The 20,842-nt window shown below is 32.0% G+C and overlaps 1 protein-coding gene and 1 pseudogene across 1 annotated transcript in view; one reads left to right on the forward strand and one right to left on the reverse strand.

The window, feature by feature from the left end:
- Positions 1 to 3,183: 3,183 nt before the first annotated feature.
- On the forward strand, positions 3,184 to 3,301 carry LOC145301434 (5S ribosomal RNA; annotated as a pseudogene).
- A 7,748-nt stretch (positions 3,302 to 11,049) lies between these two features.
- Positions 11,050 to 20,842, reverse strand: part of LOC145297919 (uncharacterized) — a 34,788-nt gene continuing 24,995 nt past the window's right edge. Inside the window, exons 3-5 of the mRNA XM_080144259.1 lie at positions 20,075 to 20,198; positions 15,242 to 15,314; positions 11,050 to 11,594 (exon numbers count right to left, since the gene is read on the reverse strand). Coding sequence (XP_080000385.1) covers positions 11,209 to 11,594; positions 15,242 to 15,314; positions 20,075 to 20,198 — 583 coding nt within the window. The 3' untranslated portion in view covers positions 11,050 to 11,208. The remainder of the gene's footprint in view (positions 11,595 to 15,241; positions 15,315 to 20,074; positions 20,199 to 20,842) is intronic.

Below are 20,842 nucleotides of genomic sequence, written 5' to 3' on the forward strand. Positions count from 1 at the left end.
ATTCTAAAATGGAAACGTATCGAACATTTCACGAAAATCCGAGCATTAGTTGATTTTTGCTAGATTTATTAAATACGGGTATGTTTTCACGTTCAGAATGTCTACTACATAGGAACGTTATTTTAAAGCGCCAATTATGTAAACACGATTTTTGTCTCGCAATTTCATTATTTTCGTTCGGTGAAAAAAATATTTTTTTTAATTATTACTGGTTTATTTTGCCCTTCTTCTTTTAAATGGTACAAAAGTTATATTGCTTATATTAATTTATAATAAAGTTACATCGTGTTACATATAGAGTGGGGTAATTCTGTGGTGAATTCTGGCAGTCCCTAACGAGCATAGTAGCACAGTGCCTCAAGGATCCATCGTGTGCTCAACTTTCTTCGTGATCTTCATCAATGCTCCCCAAACTACATTCTGTGATTATTGATAGACATTTACGCAGACCATCTAAGACGACACATGAAGGGTAAGCAAAATCAAGTTCTCTCTCTTCTACAACCTTAAAACTGTGGTGAAAAGTTGGTTAATTTTAATGCATTTTTTTTTCAAGGTGATCACCACTTATCAAGGTCCGGAAGCCACTCAGGGATAAGGGTTATTGCATGTACAGTACGTTAGTGTGGGGGTTTAATAAAAATGTCTACTTAAGGGGGCGGTTCATCAGGAATTTGTTTACGTTGGACTTGAAGACATCCAGGTTGTAGTCAGGTGGGAAGCAAGCAGACGGAACAGAGTTCCACAGGCGTGCAGTTCTAAGAAAGAAGCTTTGTTCATGGAATCTACGTTTTGATTTAGGCACAGAAAGAATGGGGACAATTTTTCACAGTGGTTTCAGCTAGACGGGTGTTTTTCGTAAAAGATTTGCGAGGGGGACTAGAGATTGGAGCTCAGACGAGCACCTGCCATGGAAATAACGATAAAACAAAAGCTTCTATATTTTCACCAACGTGGCCCTAATTGGTATGAATGGCTCTCATCTCAAGGAAGCTTATTGGAATTGATCTTCACTTGTGACCTGAAATAAAAACATACACGCAAAAAAAGGGGGGGGGAAATGGTTGAATCATTCTTTTGTTCCAAATGATATCTCACTCCCCAAATATATCTTAAAATGGAGAACTGTTGCCACATTTGGAGAAGAGCTGCCCAGAACATCCTTTCCTGTTTGACAAAGTTAAAAACTTCAAAATCTAAATGTTTTTTGCATCATTGCAATCTCTATCATTATTTTCATGTCAAGTGCCAAACTAAGTTTCAATCTATGCCCCCACCCATGCAAAACCACGAGCACTCATCTACCTACAACCACTGTAAACAATTTCCCCTCACTTTTTACATGTGCCTGAATTTGCAAATTCCATGAACAAAGCTTCTTTCCTAAAACTCCTCGCCCATGGAACTCTGTCCTGCTGGATTGCTTTCTACCTAAAATGTGGTCGTTTTCAAGTCTAATGTGAACAAATTCTTTAATAATAGAATTCTTCCGAATTTGTCTAACCCATTAATTCTTATTCTCGAGTAACCTTCGGGCCTTGATAAGTGGTGACTCTCTTATAAAAACAAACAAAAACTAAGAAAACATCTCTCATATATATATATATATATATATATATATATATATATATATATATATATAACTACTTCATTTACTCACATAAAATTAATATACAAAAGTATAGATTTATGCGTAAATATGAGTAAACTTTAAGTATTTACTTCAAAAGTGCTCAATACGTAGGTAGAGCTAGTTAGTAATTTATAAAATATATATGGCGATTAAGCTACACTGAATATTCGGCGTTTCATCCACTCTAGGATTCGTCAGGCCTATGCGCGAATTCTGTGGTTGTTTCTCGTTTTTATATGGTCCTCTTCTGTTGAGGGTTTTAGTTAGCCAATCAGCTTTCTAGTATTCACAAAATGACTATATATATATATATATATATATATATATATATATATATATATATATATATATATATATATATATATACTATGACCACAAAAGTACATTCAACAATAAAAAACACCGTATAAACGCCGAATATTCAGTGTAGCTTAATCGCCATATATATTTTATAAATTACTATATATATATATATATATATATATATATATATATATATATATATATATATATATATATACACATATATATATATGTGTGTGTGTGTGTGTGTGTGTTTATGGGAAAATATGTTTTTTCAATTATATTTCACCGTTTATTTATACAAATTCAATGTATGTGAAATTAAACTACAAAGTATATACAAATATATTCCAAATTATGAAGTGTTATTCATCTTAACATTTATTTCTTTAAACATGTCAAAATATTCACTTTACAGCTAATGTTTCAGAAACAATCATATTATGTCAATTTTGCATATTTTCCGCACAAAAAAGAAAAAAAGAATTGTGCATGAATCCGAATAAATCTGAAGTATAGTTATATTGTGTTATGATATTAAACCCATATTTTATTTCACTATTCACGCCTTATTTTATGTATTGATATAAACTTTCTATACTGTCTTACTCAACACTAAAATTATCTGAAATAATATGTTTTTATTTATTATTAAAAAAGTAATTATTTTAATAATGGATGTCCTTGGATTTTAATACGAAACTAACTTCTATTTCATAAATTGTGTTTACGTTTTTCTTGGTCCAATTTCTTTCGTATACGCTAAAGATATATTAGTCATTAACCTAATTATTACAATGACTAAACATTTATATTAGAAATACAACTATGTTTAAACAAACATCTATTGCTCGGAACAATTTAATTAGATTTAATTAACCTTAGCAAAGATTTTTTTATTTTTTCATTATACTAGTTTCAAAATCAGTGTAAGAAACTTTATCCACAAATGTAAACTATATCATCTCCTGTACTTATTCCAATCATTTTATCCGTTTGATAAATTAAATATCAAATAAATTCATAAAAAAAGTATAATTTATTGTTTAAAATTATTTTACCTACACTAGGTGTACTCGGGGTTTTAATACAGAAAAAGAAAAAATAAATTTGAGAATTTTCGAATGAAACGCGTGTTCTTCTGACACTGTTTAAAGTAAAATTAACGGAATTGTAACAAAAAGTGTAATTTTAAAAAAATCTGAAAAATAAATGGAGTAAAAGAATAAAAGTAATGGTGTGTCTTCGCTTACGGCCATATCACGTTGAAAACACCGGTTCTCGTCCGATCACCGGTTAAGCAACGTATGAGCCTGGTCAGTACTTAGATGGGTGACCGCTTGGGAATACCAGGTGCTGTAATAGCCGGCTGAGCTATTCATTAGTCGACTCCCACCACTTATCGTGCTGGTTAGTCCTTTTTAAGTGATTAATATTTGGTTATATGTCCTTTAAAACGCTAGCTGGTGCGCAAGTGGATTTTCGCTTTAGCTTTTAAATTGATCATGTGAAAGTGATCACTGACTCTAAATTCTAAAAGATAGCGTCTTTTCTTTTTTCTTACTTAGTTTGTCCCGATGCGAAGTTTTTCGGCTACTAATGGCGAAAGAAAGTATGAATTAATATTATATATGGTTATTATTTAGTGATTACGTTGGTATTGTAAAAGTTTTTGTAAATTGTGATATTTTTTTTTGTAAAGTTTTATTTTAAAAATGTATTTTGTAAATAAATTGAGAAAAGCAGTGTATTATAAGTTGAAAGAAGATGTTTTTGTGCGGGACGCATGTTGGTGTGACACTGTTTGTATTTGTAGAAGAGAGACAAGAGATATTATTGTTTTCTACTGGCGTGAAAGATAATAAGGTGTTTTTTAAAGGTAAAATTAATGGAATTGTAAAAATAAAGTTTAATTAAAGAAAAGTGTGGTAAAATAAATAGAGTAAAGGAATGAAAGTAAAGTTTAGATAGTTAAAATAATGTTTTGTGTTCGCTTACGGCCATATCACGTTGAAAACACCTCTTCTCGTTCGATCACTTATACTTATAACTTAACTAAAACCCTTAAAATATGTGAGCAATCATATATTCAGATATATTCTTTTTTGATTCATTCTATTGTTGGGTTTTTTATTTACCTATTTCAAGAATATATCTACAATATATTTATAATATAATGCAATGGTTTTGGATGAAATATTTTGTAGCAAAATTATTATATTTGGGTTATATAATAGAGTTAGTTCAAATTCTATATTTTTGTTATCATGATGGATTAAATTCATTTCAATGTAAGCTATTATATATTTATATACATGTGTTTTTTTATTAATTATTTTAAGTATGAGCTTAAAATTTATTATTTTCAACGTTAAATATTTAAATCAAATTTACGATTAGCTTCACACTAATATATATATTTTAAAAACACTACTTATGAATAATAAGTTACTTATTTAAATTTATTTTATGAATATATATCATTAAATTTAGATTATTTGTTTGTTTCTAAATTAATATTTCAACTCCTCATACTATTTTTTGTTTACAAAAAAAACTATATATTAATCCTTAATTTATACTAAAAAACTTAATCCAGTTTTAACCAAGATAGAATATACCTAGATTAATGCAAACAAATTTGGGCAACCCCATGTCGTTTATTTAGTAAATTTTCCTTAGACGTTATTTTATGATATGATTCTAGGCTGTAAAGCGCCCAGATTTACTTGGTGTGTATTTACTAGTATAGAAAATTTTACTTTATATTCTATGTTATTTATTTTTAATTCCCTTCCCCATTTAGCTAATCGCGTTTTGTTCTTTTTATTTACAATGATGCTAAATGATTACGGAATCTGTCCTTGAAACAGCAACCGTCGATCCTATGTATGTTCTGGTTTTATTATTAACAATGACTTCACTTCAAGATAGGATAAAATTCATTGCAAATTGTAATATTTCTACAAAATTATTTTTCTGAAAAACTTGTTAGCTGATATTTACTGAATTTTTATATAATTAAATATAAATTAAATTAATATATAAAACTATTAAAAATATAAAAAAAATATTATAATAGAATATTGGCCCACTATGAGCGAGAAAAAGATTAAAATATAAATGAAATAAAATATACGATATTTTTTATAGACTAATTTGTAATGGCTATTGGGCTACAGAGGTCAATTTTACCTAGACATACACACCCGGTGGAAATTAAACATAATAAAAAAAATAAATGTTACAGAGAGAGAGAGAGAGAGAGAGAGAGAGAGAGAGAGAGAGAGAGAGAGAGAGAGAGAGAGAGAGAGAGAGAGAGAGAGAGAGAGAGAGGTGAGTAAACGTGGAGGTAGACACGTTTACCAGAACCAAAGGTCAGCTGACCAAATTACGTATGTGTGACGAGGTTGGCTAGATCGGTGAGATTTGATTTGAGCTTTGAAGAAGACGGACGTTTTTCCGTGGTCTCCCCCTCTTAACTGGGGAGGGGGGGAGACGAACGCTGACGTGTGTGAAGAAGAACCACACAAGCAGATTTCACTTCCACTTCTGCAGGACCTCTGGGGAAAGTGAAATAAAAACTATAAAAACCCATTCATCGTCTTGGAGTGATAAATCTTCGTCAAACAGGTATCAAGTCTCCCTCGACATACCCGGTGGAAATTAAACATAATAAAAAAATAAACAGAAAGAAAATAACCCAAGCAAAAATGTACACAGAGGAAAATCCAAGAATCAAAAATATATAATTATTTCCACAGCCAAGCAACGTCGCAGCTCACAATTAGTACAGCAATCCACTGCAAAAAGTGAAAAAGAAGGCGAAAATGAAAAAAAAAAAAAATGGTACTCTTGCAGAATTTGATCTGGATCCTCGGGAGTTTCTGTCAATCATTCATGGTTTGGACTTGACCAACAATCAGTGGATGAAGCCGAACGTAGCAAAAATGTTGAAACGCTAAATGTTTTTGTTGTTGTTGTTGTTGTTGTTGGTTTACAAAAATGTGAGTTAGTAATTAATATTTGGTTGATGGTGGGGGGAGGGGGTTACTATACACAGATTCGAAAAATATTTTTTTGACGTTTAAATATTTTTTATTTTAGATATTTATTACTTTCACCTCCAAGTGTTTCATACTCACGCAATCTTCAGTGTGGGAAATGATAATTACTGCTGGTTGAAGGATTCGAACCCAGTTTCAAAGTTACTGTTAACCTTGTCATCTGGCATTCAATAATTATGTGAAAAAGTGAATTTAGATTCTATATTTTGTCAAATCGGCGAATGCTAAAACTTAATTGATTTGTTCGCTCTCTTCTCCAAGACAGTTTTCACAATAACGTGTGAATTCAAAATATTTTCCAACCAATGAAAATCGTTTCATATCCTCAAATGCTCTATGTTATCATTGCTTCATTACAAAATTAAAACTTGGAACACTCAATTTGCATATGTGCTTTAACAGCTACTGCAGCTAATATTTTCGTAGCCAGTTATTCTTTCGCCAGAATTCTTGTAAATCTTGTTGAATTTTTATCTTATTTATTGATTTATTTTTATTGTGTGTCGCCAAAATGGATATACAAACGAATGAACCCATTAACGCAAGATGACTGGATCTCATACTAATTGATAAGAAGGACAGGACTTGTCAGATTGTAGATTTTACTGTCCCAACAGACCACAGGGTGGAAATCAAGGAGACGGAGAAGCGGAACAAATACACTGAACTGGCCCAAGAGCTCAAAGGTGAAAAATGTCAGGATAATGGTAGGAAAACTTTACTGAGACATTTATGCAACAGTTCTTGTTAACACGGATAGAGGAGGGGGTACATTATTGCAGGTAGTGGAGGGGGCATATAATAGTTTGAGGGGGTTATACAAAAGATGATGATCAAAACACATGACGACGATGAGTGTACAAATATAAATGATTCTTTATTCATACCAGCTGGATGATTGATGATGGTCAGGGATTCAAGACTTTACGCTACATAGTCTCCTCTTCCTCCCTCTCGCCCCCAAGAGGGCATCAGTTCTCACTGTCACTGTCCGACTCTCGTCTCCTGACTCACTGTGAGAATCTCCCTTCTTTATGACGTCAGAGGCCTGCTGTTTCACGTGAATAAACTTCATATGGATTTTACCTATGTATGTTCAAGCACACTTTCGGCAAACAAAGAATTCCCAATTTTAATTGTTCAATATCTAGCCTATTAATAATGATTATTTATAAACTAGTATTGTTAATTCTTTTAACTGACATATTTAATATCCAGTTATTTCTAAAAGAAGATCAATCGACTGCATTCATAAATCAAATATCTCTGACATAAATAATATTTAGTTATTTGTGAGAACAATGACAGTCCTTCTGCATTTCTAGGAGTTCAGTATCTATTATCTTTTAACACTTGCCTACTGGGTTCGATTCTAGCTTTTTCCTAATAACATTTTCAAATTTATCTAGTTTTGCTTCTTTACTTATTGGGGTCTGTCCATTTTCATAACAGATTCAAATAGTAATCCCCTTATGTCAAAAGTGCATTGTGCGTTATTCGAGATGAGAAGCAGAAAAAAAAATCAACGATGCTTTCCAAATGTTTAAATAAATCAGCGAAATGAGAATAGGAGCAGTTGTTTCACGACAGCTCAATAATAGCTAAAAAATCTGATCAGGTTATCAACCATTTATCTGACACGCAATATCCTTATTCTATGTTTTTAACCTCTAATTTAATTTTCCAAACTTATGTGGAAGATATCGTTTTTAACATTTATTTTTTATCTATGATGTAGACGATGAACAAAGTCGACTCAACTCGAAGATATAAAACTTAAAACATTTTGATTAACGCAACTGAAAGGCATTGGAAATCACGATAGGAAAAATTAGAGCACTTTTTACTATTACCTACATATATATATATATATATATATATATATATATATATATATATATATATATATATATTACCCTTCCGATTCATTCTTATATATATGTATATATTTTAATTACTATTCAACGTTTTATCCTATTCCTTCATTCTTATTTCATATGTAAATGTTATTAAGCCAGTTTTTTTCTATATTTACATTTTGTATAATTCTGGCCTTTCTTCTCTTCTGATGAGAAGCATTTAGCTTCGAAATGCCATCGTTTAAAGAGTTTCTTTTCTATATTTTCTCCTTTACGTTTCCTTATTATTCTGATGATATAATAAAATTATATGTAACTTTTCTTGCTCATCTTTCATTTAATATTATTGTTTGCTCCTCTTAATAGTGTTGAGATTTTGCCATCTTGATAAGTTTTGCTTTATTCTATGATAACATAATTATGTGTGTATATATATATATATATCAGTCAGCAGGTGTTGCTTAGCCAAGAGTTGGCATAGTCAGAGGAGAGTCCCCTTAGAGGCGAAGGGGTAGAAGATTACCTGTGTAGATACAAGTGAATTCCTGACGTCATATATATGTTGCATAGGGGTACATATTAAAGAGATGACGCAAGAGTTCATATTGGAGCACATATAAAGCGGCATTCATATTGGGGACTTATAATGGATACATGTAATACAGACATAACGATGATGATGATGATGATGATGATGATGATGAGGGAGAGGAGACATTTATATTATAGTTCTTTTAACACATTTTAGAGAAGAGGAAGAGATACTTCACTTATGATGATGGCGGGGACATATAATACTAAATCGAATAAATATTTAGTTATTTGTGAGAACAATGACAATCCTTCTTCATTTCTAGGAGTTCAGTATCTATTATCTTTTAACACTTGCCTACTGGGTTCGATTCTAGCCTTTTCCTAATATCATTTTCAAATTTATCTTGTTTTGCTTTCTTCATTACTGGGGTCTGTCCATTTTCATAAAACTACAGACACAAACTGGGCATGCCGAAATTGATACAGATGTCAAAAGAGGAGTATAACATGGAACTTTTTTATTTTATTTATTTATTTTTCTTGTGTGTCACCAAAAACTGACACCACACAGAGAAAGCACTAGCCAGACCTCTTCTAGACGAGGGCAAAGAGGACTGGGACCTTGGGGAGGCTTGTTGCCAGCCAAATTCCAATGAAGACCATTGACCGCTATCAGCGAGAAATCAATGGTAAGCAGCTGCCACGATAATGCAAATCCATCTGCAATAGTTATCGACAGAGGTGCAAAGTACTGGAAATCTGGGGAGACTTGTTGTCACCCAGACTCTAGGGTTATTGTCACTGAGCAATCTTTCATAATGGCAGGTGTAAGAACTCATACTGAGTAAAAAAAAAACAAAACAAAAAAAAACACCAAAAAGAAATGAGACAACAAGGAGGCATAGTTAAAAAGAACATGTATTTACAGAACGTACAAAAGTAATGGCTGCCAGATATTAATTCCGGCTTGATCAAAGCTACTCTGTGAATTACCAGCACGATTCGCAGTATCAGGAAGAGTCCATGTAGTGACGGAATAGGGTAGGTCAGCATAATTGATAATATAGAATTGAAAACACATTTGTGAACTTTTGAGATGAGGATTGCATGTTTTGTATTATTTGGATTCATCGGACTATTGCTCTCATCTTGAGTTTGGTTTTCACAACGTTTCGGTTGATGTAACCCCCAACCTTCTTCAAGTGTATCTTATCGAACTTGGGAATGTTTCTGCCGAACTTGGATGGAATTTCGAACGGAACCCTTTATTTATTTCACGGGGGTAGCATGCTCTTGTTCCGTCAGCCATGACTGCATAGAGGTCCTAAGTAATTCGCAATTGTATTTTTCGGTCGCCTACACTGAGGATTGAACCTTCAATAGTCAGGAGAATATCGCTTTTACAACTAATTTTTCCAAGTACTTTAACCACTGCGTCATGAGTTGAAGAAAGTCGGAGGATACATCGACCGAAACGTTGTGAAAATCACATTCAAGATGAGAACAGAAGTCGGATGAATCGAAATAATAGAATTGAAAATTTTTCATTATCGAAGAAGAATGTCTTAACAGATATGTCACGTTTTAGGAATGTTCAAATAAAATCGAAATGGAATAAATAGTATATGTGACACAATGTGTCACGCGTACATCTAATATATATATATATATATATATATATATATATATATATATATATATATATATATATATATATATATATATATATATATATACTAGGTTGGGTTCCCGGCGTTGTCCGGCGTTGTCCGGCGTTGTCCAGCGTTGCCTTGGTTTTTGGAGGTGTGTGTTGAGCAAAAAAAAAAAAAAAAAAAAAAATTAATAGGCAGGCAGGCTCGAACCCGCGAAGGAGGAAAAGAATGTGGTTCTCCCATAAAAAAACGTGACGTCTTTGCCATTGCGTTCATCGCCAAACCGGAAAGGGCGAATTTTTAAATTAAGGCTAGTCAATCGAAAAGAGAGGTTGACTTTCGAAAATATCGACCCTTCCCTGTAAAAAAAGTGCCCGGTTGAGAATGAAGGAATTAATGTTTTTAGCCAATTTTTCAATATTTGTTGTCCGAAGGGTCGAGCTACAAAACGATATCAATCTTGTGAAAATCCGTCGCCTCTGTCAAAAGTTTTACGCAGACATACAAACATACATACATACTTAAACAGACAGTTTAGATTTATACTATAGATATATTTACGTCAAATCTTCAATAAATGATAAATGCAGAAAGATGTGTATATTTTGGTTGGATCTAATTGCAATAATTGTTTTAGTTCATTTTCTTTTAGTCTCACGTTCAATGACTCAAATATTTTTGTGAAGAGCCGGAGATGAGGCAATGATTTTGCAGGTTATTTCTTTCACCAGAATTCTTGAACGCTCGTACCATAGAGGCAGCTTTCTAGCTATATCACTACCAGATAGTTCAAACCAAGAGTGGAAGTCACATATGAACCCATGCACAGTAGACTTTTTAAAATGTCGAAACAAAATCGAAATGAAATAAATAGTGGTTTGGTTATAACCCAACAGGTCTCGGGTACGTCTAGTATATATATATATATATATATATATATATATATATATATATATATATATATATATATATATATATATATATATATATATATATATATATATACATATACAAATGTCAAATCTTCAATGAATAATAAATGCCAGAAGAGTTATTCATTTTAATAAGCCATCGTCACGTCTTCGGACGAACACCACCCAAACAATAAATGAAATTAAATCGATAATTCAAAAAAGAGTTCAAGTAAAAGTTTGTTGTTTTTAGAGCGAGCCCCTGGTGTATAATTTTAACCAGGAAGGCACCATTTGTACTGGGTTTCTGTTGGTCATGTACTCAGATGATAAGGACTTGACATAGTCACTGTAGGGATAATCGGTCGATACCCACGATGTGGTGTAGGTACTGGGCGGGAGATATGTTGGTCTGTCAACAAAACCTGCCGTCTGCGCAGCCGCAACACTCGTGTTTAGATTCGGTCCGGCGCATTGGAGAAGGCTGCCATTGGCTGTTTTTGGAGAGAGAGACAATGTTTCACACCAAGATGGCGGACTTCCGTTTGAGATTGGACTTCCGCCTGACATCGGACTCTCAGGCGAGGGACTATTTTGTTCTTGAATTGGTCTAACTTCATTGTTGTTTTGTTTATCTGTAAAAGAAAGGACAATAAAAAAATAAAAATTAGAAAAATAATTTAAATATGTTAGATTTTCTTTACAATTACGCCATCATCGAAAATAACAAACTAAAAAGTTTTACTTTTTTAAAAAATTTATTTTTAAATCTATATAATATTTAAAATCTATATAATATTTAAAATCTATATATTTAATATCTATATAATATTTAAAATCTATATAATATTTAAAATCTATATAATATTTAAAACCTATATAATATTTAAAATCTATATAATATTTAAAACCTATGTAATATTTAAAACCTATATAATATTTTAAATCTATATAATATTTAAAACCTATATAATATTTAAAACCTATATAATATTTAAAATCTATATAATATTTAAAATCTATATAATATTTAAAACCTATATAATATTTAAAACCTATATAATATTTAAAATCTATATAATATTTAAAACCTATATAATATTTAAAATCTATATAATATTTTAAATCTATATAATATTTAAAACCTATATAATATTTAAAATCTATATAATATTTTAAATCTATATAATATTTAAAACCTATATAATATTTAAAACCTATATAATATTTAAAATCTATATAATATTTAAAATCTATATAATATTTAAAACCTATATAATATTTAAAACCTATATAATATTTAAAACCTATATAATATTTAAAATCTATATAATATTTAAAACCTATATAATATTTAAAATCTATATAATATTTTAAATCTATATAATATTTAAAACCTATATAATATTTAAAATCTATATAATATTTAAAATCTATATAATATTTAAAACCTATATAATATTTAAAACCGATATAATATTTAATATCTATATAATATTTAAAACCTATATAATATTTAAAATCTATATAATATTTAAAATCTATATAATATTTAAAATCTATATAATATTTAAAACCTATATAATATTTAAAACCTATATAATATTTAAAATCTATATAATATTTAAAATCTATGTATCATAATAGGGGTCAAAGTTTTAAAAAAATCGACGCTTTTTTTCTATTTGCTCAGCATACACCTCCAAACACCCGGGCAACGCCGGGCACCCATGCTAGTATAAAATAAAACAGAACAAGTCTCAGATTACAATGTTTAAAAAAGAAAAGAATAAACGAAAAAATCGTATTAATAGGTTTAGAGAGAAGAAAGGAATAAAGAAAGAAACGTCTCATTATGGAAATAGAGTGAATTATTTATTTCTAGAATTCTTTTAAGACATTTTAAGTTGTTGCATGACTTAATGTTTAGTTTTTCTTTTTCTCAAACACTTAGAATGGTTTAATTCGCTAGTTTTTCTTTACTCACTAACTTTTGCGTGACGAGGCGGATAGATATTTATTTATGTATTTATATACAAATGCATACACACTGGGCTGAATCGTTTATTTAATTCAGGGAGAGAAATTATTCTTGTTCCATCAACCATAACCAGGTAGAATTATTTAGTGTCAATTTATTTCATTCTTAATTATTATCACGTTTAATGACGATTGAACTTCAACCTTCAGAATATTATCACTAAGATTTGATTATAATTCGCTTTTATCCTTTGCGCTGGATACCAACATCGATCTAACCAGTTAGTAATTCTGTATAGATCCTACAGTTTGACATAAAGGTTTTCAAATTCAAAAACATGCACATCAAGAAGATCGGAGGTTAAATCAGCCGAAACGTTGTGAATATAGCAACTAAGATGAGAATAGTTGTCCAAATAATCGAATTAAGACAAATTTTCAATCTTTATCTAAAAACAATTGTGATTGGTTGTTTTTCGGCATATCAACCCTTTTTGAAAAAAAAGTTTTATGCCTTGAATTCCTCATATTTACACAAGGTGTTTGGTTTGATTGTTTTGTAGAGAAAAAAAAACCGCATGTCTGATAATTATTTATTATGTAATCAGTCGCATTACTTTCTAGACCTTTTTAACCTTTTTGCTGGAGTGGAACTCCATGGAAACATTCAACTGACCCATGGAACCCCTATACAATAATTTAGTTGTCTTATGCAAAAAAAAAACAAAAAACAAACAAAAAAAAAATAGCATTAAAAAAAATGAAATGAAAATACTCTTGATGATTTTTAATGCGATTCTTTTTTGACGGTATAATCTAACATAAACGGTTACATTTTTTTTTTACACGGTGGTCACCACTTATCAAGGCCCGGAAGCCACTCAGGGATAAGGGTTATTGCAAGTACAGTACGTTAGTGTGGAGATTTGATGAAGTGTTTACTTAATGGGGCGGTTCATTAGGAATTTGTTAACGTTGGACTTGAACACATCCAAGTTGTAGTCAGGTGGGAAGCAGGCAGACGGAACAGATTTCCACAGGCGTGCAGTTCTAAGAAAGAAGCTTTGTTCATGGAATCCACGTTTTGATTTAGGCACAGATAAAGAGTGGGGGAAATATGTCTGTCTTCCATATTTCCAAACTCTATCTCGTCCGAAACTAAACTAGGGGCCTCAAGTGACTGGATCTTTTTATGGATCTTTTTATGGATCTTTAGCCGGTTAAAATAGATTTTAAGGAATCAAAAAGTGTTAAAATTTAAAAAAAATATCTTTATACATTTTGTACATTCATCTTAGTTTATTTTTAATTTTTAATTTTTAATTTTTAATTTTTGATTTTTAATTTTTAATTTTTGATATTTGATTTTTAATTTTTAATTTTTGATTTTTAATTTTTAATCTTTAATTTTTATTTTTTAATATTTAATTTTTAATTTTTGATTTTTAATCTTTAATTTTTAATTTTTGATTTTTAATTTTTAATATTTAATTTTTAATTTTTAATTTTTAATTTTTGATTTTTAATTTTTAATTTTTAATATTTGATTTTTAATTTTAATTTTTTAATTTTTAATCTTTAATTTTTAATTTTTATTTTTTAATTTTTAATTTTTAATCCAGTTCATATGCTTATCAAGTTGGTACAGTGGTAACGTCACCAGCTTTGAATGTTTTGGTTTCGATTCTAGCTGATGGTACCCAAATCCTTTTTTGTACTTTTGAAATCATGACTTTCTAATAATATATACGAAGGAACTGCACATCTGTAGAACGCTGTTCCGCTTGCCTGTTTCCCTCCCGACTTCAACCTAGATGTCTTCAAGTCCAACACAAACAAATTTCTGATGAACCGCCCCTCTAAGTTATGACACCATACCAATTCTCCAATACTATTGCTACACTATCCCATTGAGTACTGTACGCACAATAACCCTTATCCCTGAGTGGCCATTGGGCCTTGATAAGTGGTGAACTCCATGTAAAAAAAAAAAAAATTAAATTTAAGCGTATTTTACGCCCGAGCATAGCCGGGTGTCCCTCCTCGCTATTAAGAATATATAAAAGCAAACCTAATAATGGAAAGACAATAAATTTGTAAAAATATGCATATAATAAAAAAATAGATTTTTGAAATTTAATTGAACATTCTGTTTGTTCCTTGTTCGAATTTAGAAATTGCGGAACTCCTGGACTGTACTGGCGGAACACGAAGGTTCCGGGAAACCCTGGTTGAAAAACACTGTTATAGACAGATCTTTGAAGAAAAAGAAGATGAAACTAATCGATAATTATTATCTTACCTTCTGATGAAGGGATGTAGTGATTCGGGTTAATACCTTTCCTCCATTTGGCTCTTCGATTTTGAAACCAGACCTTAAATGGCGAAAAGATATTAATAACAAAAGAAAAGAAAAACGAGTAAAAGTTCAGAATAGTTAACACTCGATTACTCGTAAACAAAAAATAAATAAATAAAAATAAATAAATAAACAAAATAAAACAAAAACAAAAAGAAAAAGACTAACACATAATTTATATCAAACGCAGTAGAATGTAAAATCGCCTAACTTACCACGTTTTAACATTTAAAACGTTTTCTTTAGCATCTAATTGCCGTCTAATACAACATACTTACAAATATTAGTCGCCATTTTTTTTTTAGAAAAAAGTGTTGTAATTTGACTAATAAAGTATAGAATCTCTGTCTAATGCGTTTGGTATAAATTATGTGCTTTGTTTGTTTATCGAGTGTTAACTATTCTGTACATTAAACCAAAAAATGAAAAGTGTATTAAAATTTAAAAATTTTGAAAGTCAGTACAACGCAGATTTATAAAAATAAATATGTATTTGTAAAAAAAAAAAAAACATCTAACGCCTTCATAACGAATAAAATCAGTTTGCGAATTTTTCTTTTTTTTCATCTCTTCATTTTTCATTTTGTAGCATGTTATTATCAGAAAAAATAAAGTCCACATTAAATCATGAAGAAAAAGAAGAAAAACAAACAAACAAACAAACTAGTTCTATTCCTGAATAGGTGCTATATCGCCGAAATGTTTATATTAAAAAAAATATCGGCGTTGTGCTGGCTTTCTAAAATGACCGATTTTTATTCCAATTTAAATAACGGTTACATCGCAGAAAAAATCACTGAAAAGTGCAAATTATTTTCAAAATATTTCAAGAGTTTCTCCGGGTTTCCCAGGCTGGTGGGAAATTCCTATGAATTAATTAATTTGAAGATTTCGACGAGAAAGGATTAAAGGGTTAAAACTGCTGAGATATTGTTCGTTTACTAAGTTCTATCGTCAATTATCCACAATCCACTTTTATTAAAGCATTTTTAAGGCGCATTCAGGATTTCCACGTCAATGCATTTATAAATATTGATTCTGTTAACGTATCACGTATTCTTGATAAAGTTTTTATCTTGGACGAAATAGTGAATCAAATCATGGTTAATTTCTTTTGAAAGTCGTTTTGCTTATTTGCATTTTTATTTTCTATACATTCTGTCGAATTATCATCCTCGAAATATATTATGGAGTAAGCTGATATACCTATTTCAGAAATAATGGACTTACCCACTTACCCAAAGACTATAAAGAATAGTAACATCTAAACATTGGTATAGCGATTCGTGGCAGTTATGGCCCCATAATGATGACCTATCTTTCTGTGACAGAGCGCAGGCAGCTGTATGCAAAGGACCAAGTCGAGTGAGAGATGACGTCACGAAAAGAAAGAAGGAAACAAATTATAAAAAGAAGAACGGATGGAGCACTGTTGCCAAATCTGGACAGGAGTTGATAGAAAGACTTGTCCTGCCTTGATAGGGTTCAAAATAGACTTCGTAGCTTAGTGGGGGATGCCCTTTTCTCTTCCCTGCAACCTCTTTCTCACAGAAGAGATGTTGCAAGTCTGTCTATGCTTTATCGTTATTTTCATGGTAAGTGCCCGTTTGAGCTCCAATCTATAGTCCCCCCCCTCGCCAAACATTCGTCAGGTCTAGCTGAAAACACTATCAATAATTTACCCCACTCTTTATCTGTACCTAAACCTAAACATAGATTCCATGAACAAAGCTTCTTTATTAGAGCTGCGCACCTGTGGAACTGTCTTCCGTTTGCCTGCTTTCCAGCTGACAACAATATGGTCATCTTCAAGTCCAACGTAAACAAGTTCTTGATGAGCTGTTCCCTTGAGTAATCCAATTTACCAAATATACACTGCTAACGATATTGCCCCATTGGCTACTGTACACTCTTTAACCCTTATCCTCGAGTGGTCTCTGTGCCTTGATAAGTGGTGACTCCTATGTAAGAGAGAGAGAGCGAGAGAGAGAGAGAGAGAGAGAGAGAGAGAGGGAGAAGTTAGGCATTCGAAAGAGATTCGAGGGAGAGGTATTCAAAAGAGATTCGAGAGACCGGAAACACGTCAGAGAAGGACATCGATAGATGTAAGGGCGACAAGAAAAAACATGTAAATAAATGTCGGTTATTTCACGAAGGAAAAAGTGAGTTGAGTTATTCCTTTCTTATGCTCCTTGCGAGGGAATCTACAACGTGTTGGGCCCCTACCTGTTAACACTTTTGCGAATATACTGTGCCTATCTTGATTATTACCAGCCTGCAAGCCAACAGCAAAAACAGTTAAAAGATTATAGAGTTTCTAAGTTTTGAACAGACTTGTTACTGTTGGAGTTTGAAACGATTTTCATTGGTTGAAGATAATTTGAGTTAACACGTTCCTGTGAAAACTAATTTGTTTTAGGAGAGTGTATCGAAACGAACCGGGAAATATGAACTATAACAAATACATTGAAGACATTGCAAAGACTGCTGCAAAGAAGATGGTTCCCTCTATCGAGCTAGAACACTACTCACACCTGAGAGTATCCTGTACCTCTACAAAGTCTCGATGCGCTCATGATGGAGTATTATTGCCACGTCTGGGCTGGTGCATATACTACTAGTCTCTCCCTCTTGGATTGGGTCCAAAAAAGAGTTTTCACTCTAATAAGTTCCACTCTGTCAACTAAGCTCCAACCCCTGTCCCATCGCCGCAATGTTGCATCTCTGTACCTGTTTTAAAAATATTTTAATGGAATGTGCTTTGATGAACTCGTTGTACTTGTGCCCCCTCGACGTACATATCCCCGTCAAACTCGCTTAGCAACAAAATCTCACTCCTTCACTATTGAGGTTTCTAAATGCCAGAGAGCTTTCTACCTTAATAGTTTCTTATCTTGAACAGCTAGACTTTGGAATTCTCTTCCTGCTATCCGCTTCCCTGACTGTGCTGGTATGCAGAAGTTTAAATGTAACGTAAACTAATAATAATCTTGATCACTTACGTCCAAAGGGCGATATACCTTATTAGGGGTGAACGTGAGTAAAAAAAAAAAAAAAAAATGGAAAAAGAAAGAGAATAAGTTATTCGAACCATTTGTTTTTTCAGGGTTTGTAGGAATCATATGTAACAGAGCGCATATGCAAATATCAAACCGTGTGTGAAATGATGTCATGGCAAGAAAAGATATATATATATATATATATATATATATATATATATATATATATATATATATATATATAGAGAGAGAGAGAGAGAGAGAGAAAGTACGTTAGAGAAGACGATCACGTTAAAGATGTCATCACCGAAACAAGAAGTCAACTGTGAATAGTGAGGAAATAAATGTCGTTGTTATAAAAAAGGAGTCGCGTTATTACTTGCCCTGTTTTCCGAGCGACGTGTGCAAACGTGTACTACGTGTGTACTACATGTGTAAACGTGTGTACTACATGTGTAAACGTGTGTACTACGTGTGTACTACGTGTGTAAACGTGTACTACATGTGTACTACATGTGTAAACGTGTGTACTACGTGTGTACTACGTGCGCAAACGTGTGTATTATGTGTGTACTACGTGTGCAAACGTGTGTACTACGTGTGTACTACATGTGCAAACGTGTGTACTACGCGTGTACTACGTGTGAACTACGTGTGTACTACATGTGCAAACATGTGTACGTGTGTACTGTGTGTAAACGTGTGTACTACATGTGTAAACGTGTGTACTACGTGTGTACTACATGTGTAAACGTGTGTACTACGTGTGTACTACGTCACATATATTCTTGATAAAGTCCGTGTCTTTGGTAAAATATTGAACTCTATCGATTCTATGTTTCTTTTGTTCAAACTTTTCGAAATCTTTTTGCTTATTTTCATGTTTTTGACCTCTAAATTCTGTATAGTTCAGAATCTTCATCGGAATCTGACACGCAGAAGCTTATATAGAAATGCCCCTCACATGTTTTTTTTTGAGATTTCACTAGTAGGCCACCCGGAATTGTCCGGGCTTAAATATGATATCTTGATTAATGCATATTTCGTATTTATTATTATATTATTATTATATTATATTAGACCCTATATATAGTAATGATTAAAAAGTTAAAAAAAAAAAATGAATCGTGCGCCACCACCGAGAATCGAAACCAAAACGTTTAGCTTACGATTTACTTTTTCCTTTGACATTAATCCCTGAGCTATGAAGACATGTTTGCTGCAAGGCTAAAAATTAAAACATAAACAAATAGCTATTACGTTACGTATGCATATTTGTAATGCCGTCGTTCGACATTCACCTGGCAAATTCCATTTTTTAATTTTCACAATTTTGCACCGATTTTCCCCGGCTAAAACCCAAATATAAAGTTTCGCATGTCTGTAGACCAAAAAACTGAACGAGGAGTTTGGTAAGCCTTTTTTTTAACAAATATATACGCATACATAGAAGGAAGTTTTTTTATTATAATGTTTTTACGCAAATATTACGCAAGTATAAATCATGTAGAATATCTGCATAAATATAATTACACGTAATATTTAACTAAAAATGATCATCCCATGAGAAAACCCAAAAAACTAATAAGGAATTAATTAAAATGAATGTTTAAAAGACTGTGAAAATTAGCTAGATCTTGTGCAGATGAATGCAATTCCACGGCTCATATACATCAACGTTATATTTCCTTTTTAAATAAATAGAAAAAATAGGTTTTTAATATGAATATCAATACACAAAAACCCCGATTTATGGGAGTGTAGATTGGATTCTTACCTGTACTCTCGCCTCGTCAAGATCCAACTTTCTCGCGAGATCTTCTCGTGTGATTACGTCAGGATAGGGAGCTTTTCGAAATGTAACTTCCATCTGTGTTAGTTGGTGCGACGTGAAAGTCGTTCTGAAAAAGATGGACAGAAATATTGAATGATGTTTCACATTTAAAAAAAAAAAATCGACATCTGGCGAACACACACACATTTCACATTTAGGCACATACATGTGTTATATAGTTGACCAAGCAGAAGAGACAGTGTTACAGATATATATATATATATATATATATATATATATATATATATATATATATATATATATATATAGAGAGAGAGAGAGAGATGAGTAAACGTGGAGGTAGACACGTTTACAAGAACCGAAGGTCAGCTGACCAGATTACGTATATGTGACGTGGTCAGCTTGGCTAGATCGGTGAGATTTGATTTGAGATTTGAAGAAGACGGACGTTTTTCCGTGGTCTCCCCCTCTTAACTGGGGAGGGGGGAGACGAACGCTGACGTGTGTGAAGAAGAACCCACACAAGCAGATTTCACTTCCACCTGCTGCAGGACCTCTGGGGAAAGTGAAATAAAAAAACTATAAAACACATTCATCGTCTTGGAGTGATAAATCTTCGTCAAACAGGTATCAAGTCTCCCTCCAGGATGAGAAATTTCCAGATGGTCCGTTTTGAAGAAGCAGAGGTAGGTTCAGAAATTACATGTCACACACACGATTCCCTTTATGATAATCAAACACACAACCATT

The sequence above is a fragment of the Euprymna scolopes genome, chromosome 18 (assembly GCF_053919585.1).
Source record: "Euprymna scolopes isolate OS-2025 chromosome 18, ASM5391958v1, whole genome shotgun sequence".
Classification (NCBI taxonomy): Eukaryota; Metazoa; Mollusca; class Cephalopoda; order Sepiida; family Sepiolidae; genus Euprymna; species Euprymna scolopes.